Source organism: Panicum hallii, chromosome 5 (assembly GCF_002211085.1).
Source record: "Panicum hallii strain FIL2 chromosome 5, PHallii_v3.1, whole genome shotgun sequence".
Classification (NCBI taxonomy): Eukaryota; Viridiplantae; Streptophyta; class Magnoliopsida; order Poales; family Poaceae; genus Panicum; species Panicum hallii.
In genome coordinates, this window is record NC_038046.1 from 6,653,373 (window position 1) to 6,671,175 (window position 17,803).

At 49.2% G+C, this 17,803-nt stretch overlaps 3 protein-coding genes across 5 annotated transcripts; all 3 read left to right on the plus strand.

Annotated features, from left to right (window-relative positions):
* Window positions 1–4,184: 4,184 nt before the first annotated feature.
* LOC112895004 (RING-H2 finger protein ATL74-like) lies at window positions 4,185–6,815 on the plus strand. The gene is made up of 2 exons (XM_025962863.1): window positions 4,185–5,287; window positions 6,182–6,815. The coding sequence occupies exon 1, from the start codon at window positions 4,610–4,612 to the stop codon at window positions 5,240–5,242; it is 633 nt and encodes a 210-aa protein (XP_025818648.1). The 5' UTR covers window positions 4,185–4,609; the 3' UTR covers window positions 5,243–5,287; window positions 6,182–6,815.
* Window positions 6,816–7,035: 220 nt separating this feature from the next.
* Window positions 7,036–8,614, plus strand: LOC112895003. Of its 2 annotated transcripts, none has more exons than XM_025962861.1 (2): window positions 7,036–7,711; window positions 7,928–8,614. In XM_025962861.1, the coding sequence occupies exons 1-2, from the start codon at window positions 7,199–7,201 to the stop codon at window positions 8,132–8,134; spliced, it is 720 nt and encodes a 239-aa protein (XP_025818646.1). In that variant the 5' UTR covers window positions 7,036–7,198; the 3' UTR covers window positions 8,135–8,614. The 2 variants fall into 2 exon arrangements, with proteins under 2 accessions (XP_025818646.1, XP_025818647.1); XM_025962862.1 differs by having other exon boundaries at window positions 8,337–8,614.
* A 4,532-nt stretch (window positions 8,615–13,146) lies between these two features.
* On the plus strand, window positions 13,147–17,398 carry LOC112894881 (probable serine/threonine-protein kinase PBL1). Of its 2 annotated transcripts, none has more exons than XM_025962715.1 (5): window positions 13,147–13,353; window positions 14,255–14,922; window positions 15,722–15,982; window positions 16,111–16,230; window positions 16,509–17,398. In XM_025962715.1, exons 2-5 carry the CDS (start codon window positions 14,275–14,277, stop codon window positions 17,127–17,129), a joined length of 1,650 nt encoding a protein of 549 aa, XP_025818500.1. In that variant the 5' UTR covers window positions 13,147–13,353; window positions 14,255–14,274; the 3' UTR covers window positions 17,130–17,398. The 2 variants fall into 2 exon arrangements, with proteins under 2 accessions (XP_025818500.1, XP_025818501.1); XM_025962716.1 differs by having other exon boundaries at window positions 15,725–15,982; window positions 16,509–17,129.
* The last annotated feature ends 405 nt before the right edge of the window (window positions 17,399–17,803 follow it).

Here is a 17,803-nt window from a genome sequence, read left to right on the forward strand (position 1 = left end):
TCGTGTACTTACTTTGTGCTAGATTGCTTCCGCATTTAGTGTTCCTCACTTGTATTAGAGTCTTTCTATTCAAATAGATTTTGGAATACAAGTTTTATTCTTTGAAAGATTGCATTTCTTTCCCGAGACCTCCCAGCGGACGTTGGAAGTGCCCAGCGGACACTCCCAGCGGACAGTCCGCCAGGCAGCCTCGGGCTGAGTTTTTGTGTGCAGGTTTTAAGCGACGATCGCCTATTCACCCCCTCTAGACGTACTTTTCACATGCCCCCTCCCTGTGAAAGTGAATGGAAAGATGAATAAGCGAATTCATCTAGAAGTTCCTAAACTGAACACTGACTATAAAAGTATGGAAATTAATAAAATATGTAAAAGATACACTGAAATTAACCAAAAGAAACTGATTGAATAGCATAGATGACATATGAGCATACTGATTATATTTTTAGAAGAATAATCCATTATACAAAGAAATAGATTATCCCCTAGCTAGAGAACTGGAACCAAGCATGGAGGCATGAAGCAAAGGAACTAAGCATGATGCTAGTTAATGTCACACATTATTCAGTTAATCAACCTTGACATTAAGGTGGAGACATGAAAATGAAAACTAAATAGATGAACACTGAATATTCAGTTAATGAACCTTGACACTAAGGTGGAGACATGAAAATGAAAACTAAATAGATGAGCACTGAATATTCAGTTGATGTCACAAATGATATAGCACTGACTAAATTGGATAATGAATAAGACTAAGATGGTGGAGACAGAACACTGAATAAGATTAAAATTGACGGAATATGGTACTCAAAGTTGAACCATAACACTGATCAATTAACTGAACCACCTTTAGTACTGGATGATCCATGTAGTTAATATATGTGGTAGGGTTGTAGGGACTACAAACTAAACAATGAATTAGATCTAAACAATATTAACTGAAAATGAAACTCAAAATTGATAACACTTGACCAAGCATAGGTGATAGGTGTAATAGAAGTGGTTTGATACAGAGCATAGCAGCTTCAAATATATGGTACTCTAAATCATCACTCAGGATACAAGAGGAGACCAAACTAATTATCATAGGAGTTGTGCCAAGAAAGAAATCCCCAAATTAGAGTTTAGACAAGGTAGATTGTATTGCATACATGGATCAATTCTCCAAAGCCAGTACACGTGTTAAGGATGTATTTAATCAGTTAGTAAAACCTTCGGCCCATGATGGTCTCCGCGACGGCCTCCACGCATGTCACCGCCGCAGCAGCTTGACCATAGTCGCTTGCTCGCTTGCTTGCCCCTGGTGATTCCTATGCTCCGGCTCCTCACTTTCTCCTCACTTTGCGGCGGGCGCTGAGTAGGAGGACTTGTTTTACCTCCCAGCCGCCGCACCAGCAAACGAATCACGAATGGCCGACACGGAAGGATCGGCTGAAAGGGCCCCTCCCCGCGCCTCCTGGCCAAGAGCGTCCATTGCCAATCGGACGCCCCTTTTTTTGGCAGATTGCGAGGTCGTGGTTCGAGGGGATAATTCCCGACGCGATTGATTTGCCGCCGGAAAAGCAGATCGACGGTGCCGCGACGGGACCCGGGACGGGAAGTCGAGTCCGGGAGTGAGGTTTCTGTTGGCTCGATCGATCGGCCGGCGACGAGACGGCCACCGATGGCCGATCCGCAGCCACAAGCTGCGGCCTGCGCGCTGCGCCACAAGCTCGTTGAGCTCGTCGCCTCTGGTAATCCGAGCGACCGGCCTCTGATCGACTGATCATCCTGGTGGATCCCGCTACTCCGCTAGCGCTTCGAGTCGAGCCTATCTCGATTCCGAGCACAAAGGAGCTGGGGGGCCTAGCTCTGTCTCGCTCCCCATTTGTGCAGAGTAGAACATTCTGTAGAGGACGGATGCGACCTGCTTCCGCGTGATCCTTGAACACACTCTCTGCGGATTGCGAAACGGGAATGGATTCCTCGATCAAGCACTCACCTAGCTCCTTTTCGCTTCTTTTTTTTTCCCCCAAGTCGATCGATCGGTTGGCGTGTCGACACCATCGTTTAGTTTGCTGCTACAAAGTACAAACCATCGGCCTCTCTTTTTTCACTTCTCCACTAGGTCAGGTGGCACGTTCAACGCCAGCGCGAGGCCGATCTCAGCACAGTAAAAAGTTCACGCAACACAGACTGGGTACTTTACGCCAACTGCACTTGCTGAGGTGCGAGGCTTCGATCCCGTGGCGGCTTCTGAATTGCTGGCACGGATCCTGACGCGTAAGAGGCATCGCCTTCTGCAGGGCGCGGCCAACGGAACGGGCACACATCCAACGTAGCGCGCGTAATCCCCTCCTGGAGGCGGGGCCCGCCTCTTTGGCCTGGTGCACGCAGGATATTTTCCACTTTATTACCCCTGGGAAAGGGGAACAGCAATAGCAAGATACAAAACGCCCCGGGCCCACCAATAAATATCTCGCCGGTGGCTCGGAAAACCGCGCACGGCATGCATGACGTAGCATCTGCGCAGAGCTTACACGCGACAAAAAGGAGACAGTAACGGCACAACACGGCAGCACTAGTACATAGGATTAGGAAAGCTTAGTGTGGGTCAGTGGGGGATCTGCATCCTTGTTAAACTAGAATTTGGTGATCAGCTGATCCTTATCGGAGAACGGGGATGCTCCTGAGATTATCCCTGATGCATGCATGCACGGTTACTCCACACAGAGTTGAAACTGGAGCTGAAAACTTGGGTGCTTGATGAGAAAACCACACACAAGCTAAGCCGCAGATGACGACAGGTGCTAAGGAACCTCGTTCCATCGTATTGGGCTGGAAAAAATAAATCTGATCGCAAATTGCTGACACCATCTTATAATACAACGTACCTGCCATGTCCAAACACATTCTGCGTAAGCTATGCCTGGACAAGAGGAGGCAGACTAACGAATGAGCTACCAGGAGCAAGTTGATAAGTCCAAGGGCACTGTTTCAGCTTTCACCAGCACCACCAAACCAAAGCCACCTTTGAAAAGGAACGGTGCCATCACAAAAATGACAGTACCATCAGTGGTTGGCGTCCATGTCCATGCACGGCTTTTCAACCTCGCAATCGGAGCTGCACATTTGCAAGGGCTCCGGATTAGTTAAACGGGACACACACTGACACACAACATCTACCTGACCAGATAAACTATATGCAGATCACGACAGGAGGTTGCTGATCCTTTTGAAACCTTTACTGCGCACCCGTTTAATCTGGAAGCTAGGAAAGGAGGAGTTCGTGCTGCACTGACGGCGCTTTTGTGGCTCTAATTAGTTGGGGGCGTGTTCAGATGAGCACGCACTACGGCTGCGTGCGTGTGCGGCCATTTCTGTATTGGCGCTTTGCCATCGGACAGTGACAGCCTGAGCTAACGTAGAGTAGTTGAGACCAGAGATAAGGCTGCGGCTGGGCTGGGCTGTCTCCGGAAAAGCATCCTGTTGCTGCCTGAAGCGGCTGATGGCACCGCCTGTCACAGGCGTACGTATTGGTTGATAAGCAAAGGTTACCCTTTTCTTTTCCCTCTTAGTGCGCCTCCTAGGGTCTAACTGTTTAAGGATAGATTAGACTATACTTTACGGTAGATCGGCGGAGTGTCAGGGGCTGATACGGTGATGCAATGCACGCGCACTACGCAGAGTTAACCTTCGATGAAAGGAACTGCTACGGAGCTGACAGGAGCATAAGGCACGGCGCAGTGCGGGTTGCGGCCGTCTTTGGCCTGTTCTGAATCCTGATATTTGCAACTTTTTTTAACATTTACAAAAGGTACATATTTAACTGGCACACCGGATTTCTCATATGAAAAGAAAGATTGCAGGTTCGGAGGATTTTTTCACTAGATAGCGGCGCCCATCCATGAACTTCCAAAATGGTTGCTCGAGCCTCTACACTACACTACACACGTCAGCAATTCAGCAAATGTTTGCGTGCAGGACTTGCAAGTGCAAGCCAACACCCCGCCGCTCCGCGACAGTACAGCCGAGCGGAGGCCGACACGCCGGAGCCCGGCCGGGCCGCCAGCCAAAGCAAACCAAAAGAGCACGCGCGGGTTTGCATCACCGCACGCGCGTGGCTAGCGCCAGGTGCACGCGCGGCGAGCGCATCGGACACAGATATTTCTCATGTGAGGCGCGAGCTTTCGGGTGCCCCCACCGTAACGTGACCCGGTGCCGACCGGCCCTCCGCCCCAACCGCCGCCGGGCGGCCCTGCTCCGCGATCCTCCCCGGTCCCCGCCTATAAAATCTTCCTCCCACGGCCGCTTCCGCCGGGGAGCTTTCCACTTCACGTCCGGCCCTACCTGCAGCAGCCGGCCCGGTTCGTCGCGCGCCACGCGAGACCGATCAAAAGGCCGGCTCGATCACACTGATCACAAGCATCAAACTTTTCCGGGCCAAGACGGATAGATACGGAGCGGGTGCTAAAGCGAAGCGAGAGCGCTCTCCACTGGTGGAGTGGTGGTGACCGCCTATCGTGGTGGCTGGAGCAGCATCACCTGTACCGCCGGCGCGTGATTGCACCACGAGCCGTGTTGGCGGAGACGGAAGGTGAAGAGGGAGAGGAGGGTGGTGGACTGGTGGATGTCCGGAGATCGAGCGGCGGCGTCCATGGGCGTGCACGGGCGGTCGATGGGCTGGTACCTGGGCCCGCCGGAGTCGCCGGCGCCCGGGAGCGCCGTCGCGGGGGCGCAGCACGCGCTGAGCAGCAGCCCGGGGAGCGGCGACGCCAGCTTCGACACCAACATGGTCATCATCCTCGCCGCGCTGCTCTTCGCGCTCCTCTTCGCGCTCGGGCTCAACCAGCTGGCGCGGTGCCTCATCCGCTGGGCGCGCCGCGCGTCGGAGGCGGAGGCCGGCGCCGGGGCCGGCGGCAGGGGGAGAGGGCTCAAGAGGCGCGCGCTCCGGAGCATCCCCGTGGAGGTGTACGGCGCGTGCGGCGCCGACGGGGCCGCGGCCGTCGCCGCCGACGTCTGCGCCATCTGCCTCGGCGAGTTCGCGGACGGCGAGAAGGTGCGCGTCCTGCCGCGCTGCGCCCACGGCTTCCACGTCCGCTGCGTCGACACCTGGCTCCTCTCGCACGACTCCTGCCCCACGTGCCGCGGCACCGTGCTCGAAGCCGCCGAACCCGGCAAAGCCAAGGCCGCGTCCTCCGCCGCCGGGGGGAGCCGGCGGCAGGGCAGCGAGGCTGCTGCTATCGCGGTGGTCATCGGATGACATGGACAGGAGGGGCCCGCCTGCCGATTGTTAGCGGGGCCACAGGTATGCGAGCTTCTTTTGTTCCGTGGCCGTGAGATATTTTGCGATCAGAGGCCGATCCGTGGGCCCTGTACCAGTTGTTTATAGTACTCCTAGTTTCCTAGGTCGCACTCGAGTGAAGATTGCATGTCGTTCCATTATCCGTTCGGCATGTCCTCTGCTCTGCTCCTGTGCAGTTGCGCTTGCCTTCCTCCTGGCGGTCGCCCCGGTTTGTACATAGAGAAAGTTTCTTGTACGCCATGCGAAATGATAGCTACCTATCGTCAAGAAATCTGAGTTTCCTTCCATGGCATTCCCTCGCCTGCCCACTCCCGTTACGTTTGCCGAACGATGTCTCTGTAATGGCGATTTTGGCCGTGTACGGTGAATCCACTGACGAACTGAACCCAGCCAGCCTCCACCCCCTACGCACCAATTCAATCGTCATCCCAGATCTTCCCAAAGCATTAATTGATGTAACCTTCTTCGTGCAAGCTTCGAGGTTTCCTCCGGCGGTGGGCTCGCGCCTACCGGCATGGCAGCGGAGTGCAGAGACATGACGAGTCCTTTGCAGCGGCGGTCTCCTACGACCTACGGTCCCTCGCATACTCAGGCAGAGGCAGTGGCTGCAGAAGAATTAGCCAAAAATTTGTTCCATGCTATCTTAAGGGCGAAACTGTTTTTCCCGGTGACGGACATAGTTTGCTATCATGTAAAGGAGCGCAAAGTTAACAGATGTCGATGAAGGGAAGAGAAGTTCTTAAGTGGCATATAAAATGATAGCTAGAGTAGCTGTTTAGTATATAAGGAATTTACTAGTTTTTATTGATTTTATTACTCGGGTAATATTTTTTCGTGACCTTCACTCTGATTTTGTCGTTGCATCTTCATCGTCTTCTCAACATGTCGGGTTTTCAGGCTTTTGGGGAGGTGATCCGACGGATGGGAACTGTTGGGGACCCGTGGGCCGAGGCGTTGGTGCGGGGACTGGTGGAGGCTCTCGTGGGCCGTGTTATGTTTCGGCCTCTGCTTCAGATTTGTATCTATCTCATAAACTTCTTTTAGGGGAAAAGAGGGTTCAAGCCCATGGGTCGGCCCAATTACTAAATTCGCCTATGGAGATCCAGCAGGGATCGATCGCCCAGCAGAGAACTGAAAAGTGCTGCAGAGTCATGCACGGGCTAGTTTCGGCCCATTGAGTTTCAGTGAAGTTGGAATGCAAACTCGATCCATGGTCATCCCAGTCCCGCTCGAGCCAAAACCTTTCAGCGGTTGGCTATTTCTCTCACGGTTGGTTGCAGCTTGAGGTGCGCCGTTATTCGCGAGATTCGTCGGTCTCGGTCATCAGTCGCTCAGTCAATCGTCCAGTTTCTCGGTTCTCCTGCGAAGAAGGGAAGACGGCTACCGTCTCATGCTACCGCTACACCGGTCTTCCGCTGAGACCAAACGGCCAATCTCATGTAATTATATAGACCATTCTTACAACTGAGGTGTTTGGTTTCAGGGTGTTTATCATAAACCTCACCAATAAATCTCTAATAAGCTTTTTTTATTCAAATATAAGCGCTTATAGGTGAGATTTATACACATAAGTCCCTCCAAGGGATATTTATGCAACTTATTTTCTGTAGACTCTATCAAAATATCCATTCTTTCCTTCAACTACTCTTATCTCCCTCACCTACCCCGCATCCCGCACACTCGCGCTTGCAGCGTCTCCACCCCTCGCGCTCGCAGGTCCTCCGCCTCGGTCTGTTTGCCGGCCGCGCGCGGTCCCACATCTCCCTTCCTGGCAGCCCTTGTCGCTGCGCTCCAGCTGCCGCCGCGCTCACCCGTCCCTGCGCGCCGCCGTAGAGCTCCCTCACCGCTGCGGTCCTCCCGGCACTGCGCGCCCCCATCCCCGCCCCTGCTTGCCGCCTTCAACCTCATTGGGAGATGGACAGAGATGGGCATGACGGCTACCCGGACAACCTTTTGCAGCCTGATCCCGCCACTTGCTTCGATTTGTTCTCTCAGGCGGTTTTCTCGGATCCGGTCATCCATGATCCCCAGAGAGGTATGGCGGCGCTGGATCTCAACTCCCAAATGGATTTTCCTTACATGGATCAATACCAACAAATCCACCAGCCCACACTGGGAAGTGGAGGTGCCACCATGAAGATCCCGTCAGTGCGCCCGCAATGCGCTGCTCGATCTGCTCAAGGTGGTCGTGGAGGAGGTCAGGTTGGTGAGGGTATCGCAAGGTCCCGGGATTTCGGAGCTCATCCACGTGGACATGGTATTGGCGGGCGTGGAGTGGACTCATGTGGATCCGTTCATGGATCCCGTGTAGGACTTCGCGCTGCTCGATCTGGTTCGGACAGTGCCGGACCTGCCGGCAGCAACGCTGCTGATGATTGGGATGGCGATGATGATGACTTGGAAGAAGTTGCCCAAGGGAGCTCCAATGTAAGTTTGTCCTTCACTTCACATTAATACTTGATGCAGTTGGTTGTTTCATGCTTGCTGTAGATTGTTTGATCCATGTAGTAGGTTATTTGATGCTTGGATTAGTTTGTTTGATGCATGCAGTAGGTTGTTTGGTCCCTACAGTGATTGGTGATATTCAGTTTTTTAAGTTGTTCATGGAGGGATATTAATCTTTACACCTTGCGTGAATTGTAGTGTTACCAAATAGAGGCAGGGAATTGGAATAATGGCACTATGAGTGGAAGAGGATATAAGATTGTGTCTGACAAATATTATGCAAGAACTGGTTTGAGGTATGATAACAACTCAGGAACCGTGTTAGTATACTCAAACAATTCTACCTATTCTGAAAGATGTGTAACAACTTTAATGATATTAACGGTGGTCTTAGCGGGGAAGTAATAGCCAGTCATCACTGGTGTAAGACCAACCTTTAAGGTAAATCATTTGTTTGCCTGTTCAAAGTATTTTTATTACGATGAATTACATTTCCCTAATTGTGAACTTGTTTGTCATACTACATGGCAAGTAAAATAAAGCTGAGTTGAGAAAGCTAATCCATGTGGAGGCTAATTATTGCTCTCATCTTGAGATCATGTTCAAGAATGTGGCTATTGATAGAACCACCTCATACATACCAAGAGAGGAAGATGAGGAGGAGGAAGAAAAAAAAGAGAATGATAAGTTTGATACTCCTATGAGTTCAGGGAGCAAGAGGAGATCAACCAGTACTAGCACAATAGCTTCAAGTTCTCGAAGAAAAAAGCAAAAGGAGATTTTATGAATATGATGAGCACAATGATGAATAAGTGGGGAAGTGTAGAGAAAGGGACCATGCTGTGAATTTAATTTGTTTATATGGTTATAAAATTAATTTGTTTATATGGTTGTGAATATTTTTTGTTTGTTGCTTATTTAGTTTTTAAATGGTTTCATGTTATTGTTGGATTAATATATTTTTATTGTAGAATGATGCCGAAAGAAATTCTGAAACTGATGGAAATTGTGAAGCAGCTCGTTTAATTAAAGAGCCGCCGTTCACACGGCCGATTCGCAGCCTGCGTGCGTGTAAATCGTCTGGTGATCGCCCACGTGATGCTTTGCAAGTGACTATGATCGTGTGGAAGTCGATGGCAGGACTGCACGCCTGCACTGTCGCTCCGGCAGCCGGGCCAAACAGGCAAACGCAGGTAGCAGAGCCAGAATTATGGAGTGACCAGGCCGGTTTCGTTTCAAACTTGGCATGGATACCGCATCGGTGCCTGTTGACCCCAAGGACTAGGATTTGGACCTTGGACCACGGTTTCCAGCTCGTGATTATCCGCACCTTATATCTTTTAATTATCGCAAGCACGCAGCGGGCATCCAAACGTGGCCGTCAGAGCCGCGCGCGCGCACAATGATGATTCTGAACTTGGCTGGAACGGCGCAGGTCCAGTATGGTATCCCTGGTCATCAGAAACCCAAGGCAGAGAAGGCCTGCTACGAATTTCGCAACATGCCAGAGCGTGGAGGAGGTTGCGAACTGGATTGCCGCTAGTACTGTTTGTGAGCCCGCTACACGGCAGAGAACGCCGCCACGGGCGAGAGGACCCAGAGCGGCACGTGTCGCTGCTGCCTGGGCAGACCGCGGCCACGGAAGGCGACTTGCTATCGGAATGTAGAATACCGGGGGGCGTGCTGCATCGCTCTCTTCCCGAGCCTTCCGAAGCCCCGCTACGCTGCCAAGGGAACGGTTCGACGGGCCGTTACTGTCAGGCGGGCGGCAGTGGTGCGGGCGGGAAGGCGCAGCGGGTGACTTGACGGCCACGCCGCCGGGAACGCCCCGCCCGCACCCTTGTTTCTGTCGCCTGCCGCCGGCGACGAATCCAACGGGGCGGCGGATGCGCGATCGGGACCCGGAAGCCGCGCTGGCCGCCAGGCGGAGGGAGGCGGGCCATTCCGCTGCTGCGACTGCGAGCCCGCGACGTCTGGACGCGCCCCGTCCCTTGTTGCGTAACGCACGGGAGCTCCAGGAATCGTCTGCCTCCCGCCCAGGGCTCTGACCCCTGCCTGACCCGGCTCGGCCGATGATGCAATGGCATTTGGCAGCGCCCGCGCGCCGACGGCTTGCGGGCTCCGGGAGCGCCAACGCCAAGAGGAACCATGTGAAAAGGGGTCAGGTTCCCGAGACGGCCACGGGAACGGTGCGACGGCGACGCTCGTGAGTTCTGTGACGCCGAGCGGTCGGGCGGCGCCACACTATACTGCTCTAGCCGCAGACAGAACAAGTGGCCGTGGCCGTGAGAGGCACACGACCGGAAATATCTTTTAGCGGCAGGTGACACGCGATGCACGTACGTTCTCGTTTGGACGGGAAATGCACGTCGTACCGGTACATACGGTGCGTGCTAGAAGATGTGATCATGTGAATGGAAACCGAGGCAGGCGTTGAGAACACCGGACATTCTTTTGGAAAGTACAGTACCACTCCTGCTCCTGCAAACTGCAAAGAAAGGACAAAAATAAAGTACACACTTTGGGTGCTCCTGTAATCTAATCGAAACTACTGGTTGTAAAGGGACCGGAGCTTGGGGCGTGTCCAACAGTTTGTCTCTCATATACTTATCGTCTGCGATTATATTCCCGCCAATAATATACAGTCTCTTCTTCTTCTTCTTCCGCAACATTTGAAAAATCGAAGCCTCGCAATTTCAAAAGTTTAATAATATTAGATAATGCATACATTTCCTAATAGTCTGACAGACATCACCCGTAAACTAGTGTAGTCTTCCCTTTTTAGATACTAGACGTTCAATTTAGTTATTACTCGTAGATAGTTTTTTTTGTTTATTCTCATCGCCAAGTAAACAAAATTTAATGCAGATGTCTACGAATCCATATGTTTCAACAGTCAACACAGCCTGATTGGTCGCACCAACCAGATCCAATCGGACACGACCAACCAGGATGCGTCACAGTCGCGCGCTCCTGCCCCGCCACGGCACGCCTCGAGATTCGTGCGGGCGCCTGGAAGCCCCGGATGATTGCCCAATCATGGCGTCCCCGCCAGGCAGCTCCATCAATGCTCGGGCGCGTGGTCCTCACCCTTCGCTCCCCCTCGAGCTTTACTCCCGACCGACCGGTGGCGCTGGGCCGATCACCGCCGTCGGTCGCTGTTCGGACGGTCGGGATGCGGTCAAGCGCCTAAACCCTATCGCCCCCTTCCCTTTCTTTGACTCCAGCTACGCCCTTGGAAAACTAGAAAATCCCTTGTCTAGTTATTTTTTTCTCGTCTTTGACCGGCCTGTCAACATCCGCGTGGGCCCCGCTGCCACCGCGACATATCTATGACTATGCGGCATGGTAGAGCTGCATGCCCGTTCCTCCCCCTTTGACTAATTTATGAGGAGGGGCCTTCCGCATGCGCGCATTTGCATCGCGATCCTTGGATAGTACTTCTCGCCGGTCACGCACTTCACTTGGACTTTTTCTGTGGGACTGCCCCCTGGAAAATTCTACTCTGACAACCACTGCTACGTTTTCCTTGCAGAAATTTCTGCCGAAACCATTAGGATACTCTTCGCAGTTCTGTCAAAACCGGAATTCAAATTTGCGCTAGATTTTGCGGCTGTGCCGGTCTGACCACAATTTCCATTTAGGTTCTGTTCGTATTTTGTCGAAAAAACACCAGTACAATCTGAAACACGTGGCTGATTTCGGTTGGTCTGCCTGGTGTCGTACGGTTTCGGGGCCACCATTTTTTAGCTGCACCTGCACTGCAAACTGGCTGCTGCACAGCAGTCTTCAACACTCAACTAAGCACAAGGCAGCTGGTAAAACCTAATATGTAGCTGCTGGTAAGCTCACTCTTAATCCTATTCAACGCCAATGTCGGGCTGGTACCATTCGATTAATAAGGGAAAACAATAACTAACTTTAGAACGATAAGACCAGCACTTCACGCTGTTCTGGTATGGTATCTTAAGAGTAGATTTTCCAGGTCATCAGTGCATGATTTTTCTAGAAGGATAGCTGTGTGTTCCAAGGCTTGGATTCTTCCGTTCAATTCAACAAGAGGGGCATAGCGGCGCGGCAATGACTTCGAGAGATGCCTGCACGCGATCCTTTTCATAGACGGCCAAGTAATCCAGTCCTCCGACGTCAACAGTGCCTTTTTCTTTAGTACTCACGTCAGTCGAGAAGAACGTGGCTGTGCTAATAAGAATGTAAAGCGAGAGGAATGATCAAAATTCTCATTTGAACAAGGAGGGATGAGCTAGTGTACTTTTGCTAGTTCCTCCGTTGTTTTGTTTATTAGAAGGGAGAAGAGGCGATTAAGCATTGAGATGTCAATTTTCAAAGCCGCCCCGGTTGCACTTTTGCCTTAACCATCTCTAAGAAACAAAAGGAAGACTGAGAGAAAAGACTTGATAATTGCCTAGGTAATCTTATGAATTCCGAAAAAAGCAAGGTCCATCCAATATAGCGGCACCAATTTTTCCAAGAAGGAAAATAAACGTAGGAAAAAAAACTAAATCCTTAGTGCTTGTTGTATAACCTTAGAACTTGGACCAATACCTTCGTGTTTGCAAGGAATTAAAACTATCCTTTTTCTTATTAGGAAGCAGTTATCGTGTGATAGGTGTGACATCATCGATATCTATCATCTATGAAAAAACAGTACGAGATGACATATTGGATGCATTGTCATGGCAATATCTCACATACTCGGTATAACACCCTTTTACTCTGGTTACTGTCTTAGTGTTTTCAAAATCCATGTACCAGTTTACTCCATGTCTTAACCCTTTCATTGAAAAACTACCATATCTTAACCCTCATGGCCACAATCTCCTGTGCTCTACTTGCTACTGGCTATTCCCTTAATCTCTTATGCGTCACTATCAGTGAATGTGTCAGGTTCCACATGTCATAGACATATCGGTGATATATAGGGGATTATGTGTTTTCTTGAGGGTATATAAGGAACCTCTTTCTTTTTATAAGGCTGAGCTTGAATCTACGAGGATGAGTATGCACGCCTATACGAGCATGTATATTTGTATAGAGTTTAAATACAATCTTGCCAGTTTATAAAAAATACAATCTCGACCTTCATGAAAAAAATCCCGCAAAACTATTAGGGAATGTTTGGTCAAGCTGTCCGGAAGGCCTGGACAGCAGCTCCCCAATTTTAACATCGGTTGCGTCTCATTGTTACCCCTTTACCCCCTCTTCTTAGTACTAGTTGCCGAACAAACCCTAGCGACGTTTTTAGTTATATAAAAGACAGGCTATGGTTAGGAGGGGATCCTTGAAAAAGCATCATTAAGAGGGTGGAATATAAACGGCCGCCTCGGAGTTGCTATCTCAATCTCTCTCTACCTTTGACCGGTGCCGCTCTTCTTCAAGTTATTTCTCGCCCTCTCTCTCTCTCTAACCTCCATTTACTTTTCTCGCCCTCGTTTGCCCCTATATCTCACGCCCTACCATTTGCTTTCCTCTCCGGCTCCCTCCCCATTCCCGTCCCGCGCCCCCCTAGATGCCAATCCCTACCTGAGCAGCGAGCGAATCTCACCCCGTCCCATTCGCAGGTGCCGCCGTCGCCGTGCCGGAGGAGCCCCAGCTCCGCTGCCGAGGTTCGTGCTCAGGCCCCCGCGCCGCCTCCTGCCTGTTCTCGTGCTTCGCTCGTCATCTCGAACTGTCACCTGCTTTTTCGGCGGTGTTTTGAGCTCGCTGTTCGCCGGGCCGGCTGCGAGCTGTTCCCGCTTCGGCTTGGATCTTCTCCTCGTCTGGCTAATCTCGTGTCATTCGGTTCTCACGTGCTGCGGGTTCATCCGAACATCTGCTGTCCAGCACCTCGCATTGTAGATTTCGCGGAACTGGAGCTTTGGATTTGGGCGTATAAGCTCTGGGTGACCGTCTGTATGGTGTCGAGGGCCGTCCCGATTGCATACAGGCCGAGTTCACCGGGTTTGTGTCGAGTCATCCTTGGTTGGTAGAGTCAATTGCTTAGTTGTGCACGAACGCTTATTTTAGATTTTTAGTTGGTCGCGTGACCGAAATGGCTAGTTTGGTTTGAGTAGGTGAGAGTTCGACTATTCAATTTCATCGGTCTTAATGCGGGGGTAGTTGCGGGCACGCGCAGTTTCTGCGAAATTGAGCTGCTTACCAACTAGTGATGTGTTCAGAAATCGAATGATGCATATGTAGACCAATGCTAGAAATTACCCGCAGGTTGATGTAGTATGTATGGTTGCGTCTAGACTGATTGGTGATAGTACTCTGCAAGGAAAAGGGCCTTTGGTAGTTCAGGTGTTATCTCTACTTTGCTGGTGATGGTTCCCTGGTTGGTTTATTCAACCGAGATATTTCTTCTTGCATGATTTTGACTGTTGTTGAGGATTTAGCTTCAATAAGTGCGGAACATGATACATGACACTAGTTTTGTGCTGATATTGACTAAGTATCACAATGTAACAAGGATCTGCCTAATTTTTGCAATATGTGCTAACTTTTCATTTTTTTGGATTCATGCAGAAATTTTCCCTGGTGTACGGATGATGGGTTGCTTCACTGTTCTCAGATCCAAGAAGAAGAAAGGCCCTCTTGATAATCCTTTTGCTCCGAGCAAGAAATCGGTTGATGCTAGGGAAAGTACGTCCTCTAGACTTCCGGAGCCAGAAGTTCATGTGCCATCCTTGCAATCAGCTCCTCCTAGTTTTAGGGACAGGGCTAAAATCTCCCAGTCGGCAAATAAAGTTTATAACAGCAGAGCTCGTGTGTTGTCTGCTCCATCAACCCTTATTGTGGTTGATCAGTTTGGCTTTCCATACGCTGAATATGGAGATCAAGATGACTCCAGGGATAAGGAAGGTTCGACAAAGGGGCACCGCTTTTCAAATCCTTTGCCCCTTCCTCTTCCTTCACCGGAAGGACATTCTTTGAGGAACTTTGGTAGCTTCAAAGCCAGCAACGTAAGTGGGCCACTGGAGATGTCTGGCCCTCTCCCACTGCCTCCAAAGAAATGTGATGGACTTAGAATCTTCTCTTATGAGGAAGTTTCATCTGCTTGCCAGTGGTTTTCTAGTGATCAGTGTGTTTCAGAAACACTTGGTTCAACATCATATAAGGCAACCTTCAGGGATGACTTTAGTGATACAAAGACCACAGAAGCAACAGTAGCTCGATTACTACCCTCCACTCAGGTACTTTATATTCCCGAAACAATTTAGTTACATATTTTCTTAGCTGTTGTTGACATTTGGCTTTTGGTGTGCAAATTGCTTATAAGGCGAATTTCATTTGCTACTTTGGCCAGCTTGCCGACAGAGATGTCTGGCATTTTATGACATAGCTTGATACTGCATGGATATATCATTCAGTAATTTTACAGCATTTAATATTCTATCAAGGACCTGAATTCATGCTATAGTATCAGACTCATTTTATAGGCAGGTGACCAAAAGCCTATTCTACTGACATATGCTATGCTGGGGCCATAATAAATATACCATTCCATTTTTTGAATGCTAATTAGGATTTAGGACCACTGCAGATGTGGGGTGGGTAACATGTTTCTGAAGCGACCATGTGTTTGTTCTTGTTTCTACTATTTACTGCAAACTGCTTTCTATACTTCACTTCTTGGTTTTGTCTCCGGTCAGTTGTTATGTCGCCCTACTGATGTTTATTTGGTTATTTGAGATTTCATGCCTTCCGTTGCATGCAATTTATAATGCATGGTCCTCGATGTAGAGAACTTTTGGTCTAGTACCCACTCCTAGGCAATGCCTTATTTGCGTCAGAAAATATTTTGGAGTGAATGTAGCTACTAGCCTGCAATGGTTGATAGAACATAAAATTCTATGTGATAAATTGAATATCGTTACCTTTTATCATAGGCTGATGTGTCAATCAAGTTTATTGTGTTATACTAAAGTAGTATTCACAATCGAGCTCATTATTTCTGCTGATGCAACACATTGACATACTGTTTATCACCAGCAGAGTTTGAAGGAGTTTAAAGCGCAAGTGAACACATTAGCATCGCTTCAGCATCCCAATTTATGTAAATTAATCGGCTATTATGCAAGAGAAGATTCCAATGGAAGGATGTTGGTCTATGCGCGGCTTCATCATGGCAGCTTAGATAAGCTACTCTTTGGAAGAATGGATGGTCGTTTCATGGACTGGTCTAAACGTTTAAAGGTTGCTCTTGGTGCTGCCAGAGGTCTAGCTTTCTTACATGACGAAGGACCTTTTCAGGTGAGAACTACTTGATTTATTGTTTTATGACGTTACGTGTAAGTTGTGGTTTTAATTTTGCTTGGCTTCAACCACCTTATCCTGATGTTTTGGCTTTAACTTGTATTTGTGTTTCTGTTTGTTTCCAGGCCATGTACAGTGAGTTCTCAACTTCGAACATCCAAATAGATAAAGATTTCACTGCTAAGCTTTCAGGCTATGGTTGTGTTGGCTTCAGTACTGAGGAGGAGATATCTAATGCACCTGTGGTATGTTTTGTCCTAATGCAATGTAGATGTTTATATTATCCCTTGAGTGGCAGCGACCTATTCACTGTAACATATCATATCCTTCCATTGGTTTGAATAGTGTGCTCAGCAATATCTATTTCTTTATTCAGTTTGCATGGGTTCTCTCATATGTTTTTTTTTATTATAAGAAGCACTGGGTGCAGTTAACAAATATATAATACTGTGAGATAAACTAGCTGCATTGTACCTATTATTTATCAGTACCATATTGTTCACTGGAGATTTGTTTTCTTCAGTCTGCAGCAAACCTTTCAGTGGAGACCTTGGAGAAAGGTTTACTCACTCCCAAGAGTATTGTGTGGAGCTTCGGAGTTGTGTTACTGGAGCTAATAACCGGAAGAAAGAACCTTGATGCCAGGTCCTCCAAAGAAGAACGCAATATTGTCAAGTGGAGTAGGCCTTTCCTTACCGATGACAGTCGCCTATCCCTGATCATGGACTCCCGTATAAAAGGGCGCTTTCCTACTAAGGCTGCTCGGATAGTAGCAGACATAATTCTGAAATGCTTGCATAAAGATCCATCAGAGAGGCCAACGATGAGGGATGTTGTGGAGGCCCTAGCAGGAGTCCAGGAAATAAAGGTTCCGTGCCGATATCCTCTGCAAGAGCCGTCTGCCGCACCAAGAAAAATAATGTTAAAATCTACATCCCTCAATGGAATTGTGCCCCAGCATCCTATTATAACCTTCTCTCCGTCGCCACCTTCGCATAACCAACACTTGATCTCACCAAGGTCATCGACATCTGCTTTGCTTCATCCAAGGATGTGCTCCCCTACTCTGGATGATCCCAGGGTAAGCTCTACGAAGAAAACGCCTCCCCCTATCATGCGTAGGTCTAGCGTAGAAGGCTTTTGAATGTCCATACTGTTCTTTTATTTCCTTTTCTTCGATTTATTTGTTTCTTTGTTAGCCTAGTGATTTTTAGTGCTATGTGCTGTATTGTAAGACAAGTGGCCTTATGTAATGCCCTTGAGTAATAACTAAGCAGAGCAGGGTGAATTGTAAATAGGACCAGGTTGTAGATACCTTTTTGTGCTCTAATTGGATGGAAGCGAGCGTGCTGAGTGGGCCATGTTACCTCATTATGCAATATAAACTCGTGTTACCCGGTTTCTGTTCGCCCGTACGCCAAACCTTTCAGCTGGTTCCTTTGGGCGCCAAGTGTTAGGTGCCTTGCATCAGTTGCTTGTCGGCAAGCACTTTGTGTTATCGAGTGTCGCTATCCACATGACGATCTCATGTGACATGTTGCAGCTGGTACAAGGAAACTGTTCATGACATCTGTTTCAGTAGTTGGAGATGCTGAATTCCTGTCTGTGGAAAGTTTGTTCGTTTAATCTATCGTCGCAATTGTTGACGCTGGCCCAGCCTGATTGCTTCTTTGCCTGAGATTTCTCAATAGCGAGTCGTTGCTCATCGCGCGCTTGTTGTTCCGTTGCATTCTCGATTTCTTTGTCCAGCACGCGTTTCGGAGATGTTATATTCTGAAATGGAACGTTTTTGTTGGTGTGTAGCTCATGATGTTGTAT

What these genes read in the sequence shown, in the direction of transcription:
- LOC112895003 (XM_025962861.1), top strand. Translation starts at nt 7,199, where the DNA reads ATGGACAGAGATGGGCATGACGGCTACCCGGACAACCTTTTGCAGCCT. An exon ending in TTGCCCAAGGGAGCTCCAAT is followed by an intron (nt 7,712 to 7,927) that starts GTAAGTTTGTCC and finishes CGTGAATTGTAG; the next exon opens with TGTTACCAAATAGAGGCAGG.
- LOC112894881 (XM_025962715.1), top strand. Translation starts at nt 14,275, where the DNA reads ATGATGGGTTGCTTCACTGTTCTCAGATCCAAGAAGAAGAAAGGCCCT. An exon ending in ATGACGAAGGACCTTTTCAG is followed by an intron (nt 15,983 to 16,110) that starts GTGAGAACTACT and finishes GTTTGTTTCCAG; the next exon opens with GCCATGTACAGTGAGTTCTC. An exon ending in AGATATCTAATGCACCTGTG is followed by an intron (nt 16,231 to 16,508) that starts GTATGTTTTGTC and finishes TGTTTTCTTCAG; the next exon opens with TCTGCAGCAAACCTTTCAGT.
- LOC112895004 (XM_025962863.1), top strand. Translation starts at nt 4,610, where the DNA reads ATGTCCGGAGATCGAGCGGCGGCGTCCATGGGCGTGCACGGGCGGTCG.